The sequence below is a fragment of the Dromiciops gliroides genome, chromosome 3 (genome assembly GCF_019393635.1).
Source record: "Dromiciops gliroides isolate mDroGli1 chromosome 3, mDroGli1.pri, whole genome shotgun sequence".
Classification (NCBI taxonomy): Eukaryota; Metazoa; Chordata; class Mammalia; order Microbiotheria; family Microbiotheriidae; genus Dromiciops; species Dromiciops gliroides.
The window spans coordinates 627140935-627153197 of record NC_057863.1 but is presented as its reverse complement, the minus strand read 5'-3'; the positions used below and the strand labels follow the sequence as shown (position 1 = coordinate 627153197).

Below are 12263 nucleotides of genomic sequence, written 5' to 3'. Positions count from 1 at the left end.
AAAAGGACTTAGGGTGAAGATTTAAAATTGTTCAACTTCATTTCAATGTCCAACTGATGAAATAGGAAAGAAATATAATACTGCTCACACAAATGGGGAAAGCAACATGCCAATGAAATCACAGTTCTTTCAAGGAATCCAAGTAATTTCAATGCGTGGTGGGAGTTGGGGGTACAGAATTAATCTTTGTTGCTGGGTCACTATTCGAGATTTTTTTTGAGTCATGAAGTAATATAAAAATTAAGAATAATACCAACATCTTTAACTGGTAATAAGGGAATTCTCTGGATTGTTATATGAGACCACATAGTCTTTGGAGCTGGCTTTGCAACCAGGAAGACCTGAATTTAAATGTACTTTTGACCAACCCTGACTGTCTGACTCTGAGCAAGACACCCATGTTCTGAGTAATCCTCTAAGACTACAAGTTGCAGAGCAGGGGCCAAGCAACCAAGGGTCAAGTGTAAAGGTAGTTTCCTCATCAGAGAGTTCCCAATGGCAGTAGTGTCAAATTTAAGCAGAAAGAGATCACTGCAGGCAGTATATTAACTTAGATTACCATAAATTAACATCATCTGTGTTGTACTATATTTTAATTTATTTTGTTAAACATTTCTCAATTACATTTTAATGTGGGCAGGCCAAACTCTGGAATTTTGAAGGCCTTGAATTTGAAACTTCTGACCTATATCACTAAAATAAAAATCCTTGTTCCTTTTGTAAATAATGCACTTCAGGTGGTTGTTGGGTCTTTTTTTAACTTAGGTATATGATAGCTAAAACAGAAAATCTTATGTCTACAAATCCTTGCTGTGGAGGCTAAAATATTTAGCATTTCCAGAAGCCAAATTATATTGATAAAGAAGCAATTACAGTAATAATGGTAAGTCACTTTATTTATTCAAATTGTCCTCTCCCCAAAAGAAAAACCTTAACACCACATTTATGAAATCTGATACAAAAGAAATTGATGCAACAAAGCAGTATCCATAGCAACAACAACTTAATATTTCAGTCCTCTTCAGCTGCAGTGGATTAAATAAAATGACAAGATGTTCCCTTTGAAAAGTAACCTGTTGCCATAGAAACGTTGTATTCTATGAAGTAAACAGGGACTGGACAGAAAGGAGCTGGAAGCCTGCAACTGAATAACAAAAAGGCAGAAGTGTCCATAGCAATATAAAAAACAGGAGCACTAATCCAAGAAAGGCTTCTTACGAAGAATCTTGAGATAGGGAATGGGGTGAATGCTTGGCTACCACCCTTTCAATAAGGATTAATGGGGGAAATAAGCACAATGTCATCAATTCCACCAGAAAACCTACAAACTGAAGAAAGGAATCAGAAATCAGCTGAATATTATCTGTCAGGCCCAGGATATCAAATAACCCTGCAGGAATAGTAGAAACTGCTTGAGAGGAATACCCCAATACTGCATACAACAGGAGGGGCATGATCAACATTTTTACATATGGAAGGGAACTTAAAGGTTATTTAGAGCCGTTAATGACTTTAAGTCATTTAATTCAACATTCTCATTTTACAAATAAGGATGCTAAAGCCCAAACAGATTAAATAATATGTCCTAAATCAAGAACAATGATGAGACCCTACACTGGGGAAGTAAGAGCAGAGCTAGGAGCGCAGCCGCCACCTCCAATTCTAGAATCCAGGGATCTTTCCATTGTGACAACTGGACTCTGCCAGGGCTAAAAAGAAGTTTACTTAAAGTGGCTAATAACCAGCCATGGGATGGAAGAAGGGGATTATAATACAGCAAAGCCATTCTGTAGAATCTAGAGATACTGTCTGCCAATAACACGTTGGCCTTTGGTTCATTCACAAGCCAAGACACCATCTCAACGATGAACAGAACAGCCACTGTAGCCAAGAGGAGTGACTAAGTCCTTAACCCTGCTCCACAGTGGGTAGGCTCTATGACAGAAGATACCATGTGACCTCCCTTCCTTCTAGTTCAGACCCCTTCTTCTTAAGCCACAAGTCAGACCTTCTACAACAGGCTGATGCTGGGAAAACTGCAGCACTCCTAAGTACTACCAAGAAAACCAGGGGCGGCTGGGTGGCACAGTGGTTAGAACACCGGCCCTGGAGTCAGCAGGACCTGAGATACTCCACACTCACTAGCTGTGTGACCCTGGGCGAGTCACTTAACCCCCATTGCCCCCCTCAAAAATAATAATTTATATATATATATATATATATATATATATATATATATATATATATATATATATATAAAAATATATAAAATATATATATTAAGAAAGAGAGAGAGGGGGGCAGCTAGGTGGTGCGGTAGATAGAGCACCGGCCCTGGATTCAGGAGGACCTGAGTTCAAATCCAGCCTCAGATTCAAATATTCACAGAATCATGCACATAGTAGACATTTAATAAATATCTGTTGAAATTAATCTTAGAAAAATGACAAGCAGACTGATTTCAGAAAGGCCTGGAAAGACTTGCAGGAACTGATGTATAGTGAAGTGAGCAGAACCAAGAGAACGTTGTGCACAGTGACAGCAATATTGTTTGATGAAGAACTGTGAAATGACAACTATTCTCAGCAACACAATGATCCAAGACAATCCCAAAGGACTAAGGATGAAACATACTATCCACCTCCAAAGAAAGAACAGATATTGATTGAACACAGGTGGAAGCACGCTATTTTTCACTTTTTTCATTTTTTCTTTTATTCAAGTTTTCTTGTAAAAAATGACTAATATGGTAATGCTTTACATAATTGCACATGTATATTGCTTACCACCTCAGGGAGGTGGGGAAGGAGGAATAAAATTTGGAACTCAATGTTTATTACTTCAAAAACAAATCAATATTTGAATGAGAAAGAAAGAAAGAAAGAAAGAAAGAAAGAAAGAAAGAAAGAAAGAAAGAAAGAAAGAAAGAAAGAAAGAAAGAAAGAAAGAAAGAAAGAAAGAAAGAAAGAGAAAGAAGGAAGGAAGGAAGGAAGGAAGGAAGGAAGGAAGGAAGGAAGGAAGGAAGGAAATCAATCTATCTATCTTAGAAGTTAAGAGTTAGAACTAGGGGATGATTAAATCCAATCCTTTCATTTTAAAAATGAGAAAACTAAGAAAAAGAGATTACATCATTTCCCAAAATTTACAAGGTAAATTAAATGCCACAGGCAATACAAGAATATTAGTCATCTGATTCCTAGGACCATTTTACCATGCTGGGAAGACATAGAGATTCCTTCCATGAGGAAACATCTGTGAATTTATATCCATATATCTCTATAGATCTACTGAGAAATTAATTAAGTGTAAGGATCTCAATGGTGACTATACAACATAGTAAACATAGCTTTTAAGCATAAGAATTAAATGGAGGAGAAATGAAATAGGAAATCAGGGTCAGAATAAAGATGAATATAATAAATCCATGACTCACTAAATATTAAGAATTTTTAAAGTCACCTGCAAGGTTTTCCAAATTTCTAAAACTGGCTATCTTCAGTCTTGGCTAGGTTTATCATAGCTTGTCCTATGCCAGCACAGCATTCAAGAACCCAGGTTCATTTCCTCTCACAAAACGGTATCAATTAAGGACCTGTCATTTGAATAACAAGCTAACTTCAGAGTTACTCATTATCGAAAGTCAATGATCAAGTGACAGATATTTACATGTACAATATCTCATCAACATCATTTAGTAAAGCAGGTAGAGATGTACATCTATGAAGAAAATGTCCCTGTATCATCAAGATGCCTCAAAGTCCTGAAATAAATCTGTCATCCTCAATTACATAACTTAGAAAATAAAAGCAATCAAGTTCCATGCTAATCCATGCTACTTCAGCTCACTGTCTAGGTTCTAGATTTTTCTACTACTTGTAGTTTGTTTCAATAATGGTTTAATAACTAATGTCTCCCATACAAAAAAAAGAATAAGTCAAAATGGGACTTTTACACTCACAGTGAGGAAAGCCACTTCCTAAGTTGATCTTTTTGTCAGAAATTCTGCAAGTTTTCTACAATGGGGGGGAGGGGAGTGGAGAGGGAAAGATGGGGAAGAGAATAAGCATTTATACAGCACTAACATGATGTGCCAGGCACTGTGCTAAGCGCTTTATATTTGATATGAACTCATTGGGTCCTCACAACAACCCTGGCAAATAAGTACTATCATTATTCCCATTTTACCGTTTCAGAAACCGAGGCAACCAAAGGTGAAGTGACTGGTTCAAAGTCATACAGCTAGCAGACATCTGGAGTTCTTTCTGACTCCAAGCCCAGAGTGCTATATACTACCCATTACCAATACTGAGATAGAACTTTACCATCTGCAGACAGAATAAACATCATATCCAGCACTTAACACTCTAAGTCTAAAACAACTAAAAGTTTCTGCTGGGAGGTACATGGGATTTACAGTCAAAAACCTGACCGCCTTCATACTTCTCTTCCATGAGTTCCAGTGGCTCCCCATTGCCTCTAGGAATCTGTCTAGGAGTCATTGTTTCAGGATTATTCAAAGGGATTCCTGTTCCTGCACTTGATGCTCCCACCACATATGTGCTCCTTCTCTCACATGGCAGTCTATCATTGCCACTGCCTCTCCCAAGCTTTTCCCCCCACATCTCAAGCCCACCAAAAAAGATCTGTGATCCTATTTTATAGGATATGTTTCACCTGCTTACACATGGGGGAAGACCAGTGACAGGAAGAAAAACCCAAACGGAGCACAGCACAGGGAAGTAAAAAGAGACTGACATTAGATAATGAATAAATCTGATAATCCAATACAGAGTAACCACGGGAGGAATAGAATAGTTTTAGGTTTTGTGTGTATCAATTTCTCAAGACAACCCAAATCTATTCTACTTCATAGATATGAAATATAGTGAAGACAGGGGAAATTGAGAGGAAAATACATCAAAATTTTTATTCCTCCCTCCATTTTCCAAAAGCTGATCTGTATTATAATCAGATGTAAAGAAGGTTCTCCCAAAACAGGGAAATAACAAAAAATTTAAAACTGAAAGAAAAAACCTAACTATGGATATAACCAAAGATAAGCCTGTAATACTTATCATATTGAAACACTATTTATCCATCTCATTTTGTCTCACAAAAATCATTACAAAGCCAGATCTATGGTCAGACACTAAAATACAATTCAAAAGGTAAAGTGTTGGGGCAGCTAGGTGGTGCAGTGGATAAAGCACTGGCCCTGGATTCAGGAGGACCTGAGTTCAAATCCGGCCTCAGACACTTGACACGCTAAACTCCCATTGCCCCCACCAAAAAAAAAAAAAATCAAAAGGTAAAGTTTTAATTATTCTCAGACTCAGAATTTAGATTTTAAAAAATCTTTAAGAAAAGCTCATTTTACTTGTAAATATAAATGTAACAATAACAATGAAGTCAATTAAGTTAAGCAAATATTAAAGTACGCTCGTTTCCTACAGACAGAAATATTTCCTAGTCCCTTGGGCCATAAGAAATGGGATATGATAAACCAAAAGATCAACCTCCGGCATTCAATTGCACACCACCCCAAATAATAATCAAATAATACCCCTCACACTGTGTATCCCAGCTGCACACTTCGCACACAAAAGCAAGCAAACAAGACTTAATTCAGAAGTATTAAAGAGCCTGATGAGAATTCAATTCTGTTTCACTTGGGCATAAATGACCACCTATTTTGTAAAACAATGATATATTAACTCAACAAGAGACAGACTTAATGACTACAGTTGATTTAAAGTATGACAAAGACTAAGTGTGGCTCTCTGAAAATAGTTCCCATGTACAAGGTGCAAAGTCCTATTCCCCAAAATGATGAGATCACCAAATCTCAGGGTAGGACTTCAAAGACCATTCAATTCCAACCCATAATTGAACAAGAATCCCTGAAGAACATAGTTGCCAAGTAGCTATACAGTCTTTGTTTAAAGATGTCTAGAGTAAAAAGTGGACTCAATATCTCCAAAGGTGGCTCATCTACTTTTAAAGAGCTGCAAATGTTAGGAAGTTTTTCCTCACACTAAGCTTTAAACATGTCTCTGAAACTTCTGTTTACTGATTCTAGATTAGTAGTGACACAAGATTTGTTCTATGCAGAGGTTTGGTCAAAGTATCAAGAACCATATAACACTCCCATTCTAAATGGAATTCTATGACTAATATTCATCTTAACAAGAACATAGGGTACTAAAATTGAAGTATATACCTTAGGTAAGTATATTCATTGCGAAGTCTGTATTTGCTTTTAATTTTACCATTTCTGTTAGTAGTATTTTAGGGTCTGATTGGTGTTGGTATAACTCATCAGGACTTAAGGGGGGGGGGTCAATGAAAAATTCTATATTAACCTACTAACTGAATTATCACAAGGGTGAGTTTTTATGGCCTTAATCTTCATGGTGAAGACACTTGCCCTCAAGGTCATGGACAGGAAAAAAGAAGAGTGCTACAGCATAACAATGCAGGGATTTATTACTGGAAGCAATATTCCATAGCAAGAGGAAAGTAAAGCTCTTTAAACAACTCAGTTGTATCACAATACAACTCTTTAAAATGGACAGGCTTATTATAAAACAGAAACCCTTATAATGCTGTATTAACACGTCTTCCTCTGATACCAACTCCAAATAATGATCTCTAAGAACCCAAGTTCCCTCATAAGTACTTCAAAGTTCTAAACGGTATAAGCCACAAAGCAAGTTGTCACCAGAATAAAACATCATACCTGAAGCACTGAGAATGGAACAGGAAGAAACTCAAGCTAAAGAAGTAGGCTTGCTCAAGTTTCTCACTATAGAGCTGACTCCCTCCGATGGTTTTGTTTGGGGGGAAGAGACAAGAAGAAGAGAGGATAACAAGAGAGATACAGAGACATTTTTAAAGTGCATGTGTTGTTTCGGCCTTTCTGGTTGAAAGTTTAGTATAATTGTAGAAAACAATCTCATCTGTGCAAAGTTGAGAATATATATCTCTGCTATTAGGCAGGGGACAATGGGGAAGGAAGATGCATACACAACCAGAAAAGGACAATGTTGGTTTTGCTAAACTGTTTTTCTTCACTATAAAGAATGGATCACTGTGGATAATAGGGAAGACATTTTCATTAATAACTGTAAAATCATGGGTTCATAATTTTTCCTTATTTTCAAACATTCACCTAGAAGCAGAAGGCTGGAGATGAGCAGTAATAAAGTAAGAGGAAGGGGGGGAAATCACTAACATTCTTCCTTCTCTCTAAATCAGAATTAAAATACAGGTCTACAAAGTATGCAAAATGACATTAAACCTATATCCTTTCTGACTAAATATTAAACTAACCTGACAAAAATAGTTCAGAGCCACCACTAAATATCTGGCTAATAATGATGATGATAACATGAAGAAGAAAGCTAATTTATATGGTACTTAAGTTTTGCAAAGCACTTTAGCAACGTGATTTCTAGAAAGCAAAAGATCCTTTCTGAATAAGGTTCTACCCATGTCTCAACATTTCACCAGTCCAGATTTGTGCTTTTGCTTGCATAGAAACTGCAAAAGAAAAGGCAAAATTCAATCCCTAAGAACTGCAGCACTCACATTCTCCTCTAATATGAAGGAATGACCACCTAGACCATCACAGTACAAACCAATTCATCTGACTACTAATCAACACAGAACAATTTGAGTCTAGAATACCATAGCTGAAGTGCAGTGCAAAGAACACTGAATCTGTAGTCAGAAGACGTGAGCTATTGTCCCTGCTCTTCCCCTCACTATCGTATGACCTTGACCAAGTCACTCTTCTTTTCTGGTTCTCAATTTCCTTATCCATTAAATAAGGGGCAAGGTTATTTCAGAGGTTTATACCTGTTCTAAACACCTATGATTTTAGAATTGCCAAACATTTTTATCCCATCAAAGGCTGGGCACAGATACATGTAACACAGCAAATTTCCTTCAAAGGAAACTGACAATTGGCATTGTTGAAATTCTACAACTATTTGCTGCATTTGAGCAACAACTGAGGAACAAAATGTGCATGCTATCTGCTTCTCTATGCTTCAGAAAAACATCACAGAAACTATAATTTCCACTGGGAAAAGATTCCACCCATCTTCCAAGTAACCAATCGCTGACTACTTACCATCCTCCCTAAAATACTGTCCAGGCAGTCTCTCAAAGGCCCAAACATTCCTTAATAGCGACAGGAAACAGAGCATCCTGCAGATTAGACCTACAGCTCCCTGAAGGCAGGCAACAAACCTGGACCCATGCATACTGAGCTACTGAAACCCTAACAAGGGGCAGGGGAAGGAGATGGGAAGCAGACAGAAGGAAAGGAGAGAGGGAGGGTAATTCACATGGCCTTACATTCTGCATTTGCTCTATGCATCTCTGAACAGGGGCAGTTCTTTCAAGCTTGCTCTTCATGCATTCAGAAACCACCTGCACAGCTAGGCTGGGATATATTCAAGGGTCTTAGGAACATGCATTTATGAATAATGAAATTCTTTCATAAACATTTTTAGAAGTCAGAAACAGCAGCAAAAGCCATCCCGGTTGGGTGAGGCCAGAGTAAAGTAGCCTACCTGCAGGGGCTGAATGGATCATCCATGCCTAACAGCCGCTCTTGTGGGTCTAGCTGTATTGCTGAACCTCTACTTACTGTGAAAACTCTGCCTTTTTCTACTCTAACAACTCAAAATGGAGGCACATGCAGTCTGAGAGACCTCAGAGAGCTTTCACTGAGCTTGTGCTATGACCTAAGCCTTCACGCAGAACGCAGAAACTTCCCCCTCAGACTGACAGGACTGAGCATGTGCTGTGACCCTCCCTCATCCATACACTGTCTCTCACCGCAATCAATCTCAACCCTGCTGTTTCCGTAAATAAAGCACAGCCAGCAGACTCTGCAGCTTCTCCCTGCATACCAAGCTAGTGTGCAGGGAAGTGGGGCCGCTGTGAGGGGTTCTAAGACAGCCAACAGCATGGGGAACATTCAACCCAGTCATCGAGAGGCTTTTCCGAAATTTGCTGTTTGCAGAGCAGTGGGGAGAGTAGATTGGGCAGTTGTAGCAATCAAGAGACATTTGAAACAGAGACCATGCCAATTTTGCAAAGTCCACAAGAATCAAAGGTACAGATCACTTCGCTATCGTGTTTTTATGTGCTCTTACTTTTCAGTAAAACAACAAATATCATAGGACACCTTAAAAGGAATTAGTAAATAACCCACACAAAAATCCAGCCAGCCTTCTTTCTGAAGGCTTTGAGAACTTTTAATAGTGATTCCTTCAGGGTTTGCAAGGTGCTCTCCTCCTCAGACTACCTAGTGAGGTTGGCAGTGCAAATATTAGAATTCCCATTTTACAAAGGAACAAAGGAATGCTAAGCTTAGCAACTTGTCCTTGATTTCAAGCATTTAGCAAAGGACTACACAATTTAGGGAAGGCTCACAATGCCAGTGAATGCGAATATACTCAATTAAATAAGAGTTAATAGTAATATTCATACAGTACAATAAGGTCTGCAAAGCCTTTGCAGACATTATTGCATGTGATTCACAAAAATGAGGTAGGCACTATCTACATTATATAAATGAAGAAACTAAAGTGACACTTGAGACCAGGTCTTCCTAACTGCAAATTAAGTAATATTTTGTCCACTACACCAGGCTGCCTGTCCTATAAGATAGTTCAAGATATACTAGCATACTGAATGTCAATCACAGTCAAATTTACTATCTCAAAAGTTTAGTTTCCTCTGATGCAGAAAATCTAGGAGCAGAGAATAACGACACAACAAGAATGTGATAATAACAATAACAAGATCCAATATTTGTATAGGGCCTAATATATACCAGTTATTGTGCTCAAGCATTTTACATATGTTAACTCATTTGATCCTCATACATAGGAAAGTACTATCATTACCCCCATTTTATATACAAGGAAACTGAGGCAAACAGAGGTGAGGTGACTTGCCTAGGGTCACACAGCTAGTGTGATTGATCTTAGATTTGAAGATAGTTGGGCCTGACTCCAGGGCCTTATTGTGTTGGTGTCATGTCTTTCTCACTCTAGGTGCAGAGCTCTACCCATGGGGCCTAGTTGCCTCAACCCTGAAAAGAGAGATTTTGGGTATAAAAATATTAGGAAATACGTGGATTCTATGTACAAAAGCAGTTTCCTTCTGACACCATCAACACCGATGTCTTATATTTTAATGGGAAAAAAAATGAAGCAATTTGATGTGATCTCTCTGGTCCCCTCTTCTCATCTTACTTGACCAAGATGTGACACATTCTCTTTTAATTCACTGCATCTCATAGAACGTAACCCCTTCTTGCCAAAGCAAAACATGGACAAGTGATCTCATTCCACCCATCTTCTGTAGAAGCTTGCGCTTTTGATCATCTCCACATGCTGTCTGGTACCCACTTCTCTACTACCTACAAACATTCCCTTTCCTCCCCTGTCCACAAAAATCTCACTACACACTGCATTCCCACTGACCCTGATCCTGTATCTTCTGTGACTAAAGTCCTAGAGGATGCCATGGACAACATATGCTTCCATTTCCTTTCCTCTCACATTCTTCATAATAGTCAGGCTTTGGGCCTCATTCTTCCACTGAAATTGCTCTCTCCAAAATGACTAATGACTGTTTAATTGCCAAAGAAATTGCCTTTTCTCAATCATTATACTTCTTAACTTCTCTGCAGCTTTTGACAGTATTGATCACATTCCTGTCCTTGAAACTCTCTTCTCTCTGCTTTTGACTGATATAACTGTCTTCTAGTTTTTCACTTACTTTTGTGTTATATTTTTTAGTCATTTTGGCCATGACCCGATTGGAATTTTCTTGGTAGAAATACTGGAGCAGTTTGCTATTTCCTTCTCCAGATCATTTTACAGATGAGGAAACTGAGGCAAATAGGGTGAAGTGACTTGCCCAGGGTCACCCAGCTAAGTAAGTGTGTGAAGATGGATTAAAACCCAGGAAAATGAGTCTTCCTGACTTTAAGTCAGGGATTCTATACACTCTGTGACCTAACTGCTTAACAAAGTCTTTTCTAATTTTGCTTACTTTCATGACCATTCCTCAGACATGTTTGTTGGACCTACACCCAGGTCATGATGAGCTCTGACCTGGGACCATTTCTGTTCTCCCTCTATGCTTGGCGGGGCGGCCACAGCAGCGTGCAGGGCAATGAGGATTAAGTGACTTGCCCAGGGTCACACAGCTAGTAAGTGTCAAGTGTCTAAGGCCCGATTTGAACTCAGGTCCTCCTGAATCCAGGGCTGGTGCTTAATCTACTGTGCCACCTAGCTGCCCCCTCTCTGCTATTTTATTTGGTAATCTTATCAGCTCCCCTGGATTTCATCATTATGATTCACATCTCTACTTAGGCAGCCCTAATTTATTTCCAAAGCCTCTAGTCTCACATCTCTAACTGCTTATTACACATCTTCAAATGGTTATCAGGTAGACTTCCTCAATTCAACACATTCAAATCGGAATTCTATTGTTCTCCTGCCCTCTTCCTAACTTCCCTATTTCTATTGAAGGCACCACCGTTCTCCCAGTAAATCAACTCCTCACTTTCTCTTATACCCATATCCAATCTGTTACCAAGGCCAGTTGATTTATTTGGGTAACCTCCTTTTACTACACTCTCTTCTTTCCTCTAACATTACCAACACTCTGGAGCAGGCCCTCTTCTCCTCAGGTATGGAGTCCTGCAGCAGGTTGCTCCTTGGTCTCTGCTCACTTTAGTTCACCCTTAACTTAAATGTCATAATTATCTTCTAGTTTTTTTTGTTTGTTTGTTCTTTGTTGTTGTTTTTTTTTTTTAAACAGGGCAATTGGGTTTAAGTGACTTGCCCAGGGTCACGCAGCTAGTAAGTGTTAAGTGTCTGAGGCCGGATTTGAACTCAGGGCCGGTGCTCTATCCACTGCGCAACCTAGCTGCCCCCAAAATTATCTTCTTAAAGGTCAGGGATAACCTTATTATTCCCCCCCCCACCAACAAATTCCCATAGATCACTATAACCTCAAGATCAACTATAAAAGGGAAAACCCTTCACTGTCTCTTCCATGCCCCAGGTTTTTACACCATCATCTCCCCCACCCCCAGCCTGATTTACTCTGAGATTCAGGTGACACTGGCCTCCTGGTTGTTTCTCAAACAAGACATTCTATCTGTAGACTGGGCACTTTCATTGCCTATCCTGTATACCTGGAATACTCTCCCATCTCATCTCTGC

At 38.9% G+C, this 12263-nt stretch overlaps 1 protein-coding gene across 3 annotated transcripts in view; it reads right to left on the bottom strand.

The window, feature by feature from the left end:
• RERE (arginine-glutamic acid dipeptide repeats) overlaps positions 1-12263 on the bottom strand; it is a 583895-nt gene that overhangs the window by 197829 nt on the left and 373803 nt on the right. Inside the window, exon 1 of one of the 3 annotated variants that reach the window (XM_043991373.1) lies at positions 8583-8798. The exons of the other annotated variants lie outside the window; for them this stretch is intronic. Within the exon in view, the coding sequence (XP_043847308.1) occupies positions 8583-8608 (26 nt within the window). The 5' untranslated portion in view covers positions 8609-8798. Of the gene's footprint in view, positions 1-8582; positions 8799-12263 lie in introns of those variants that run through there. 3 annotated transcript variants of the gene reach the window in all.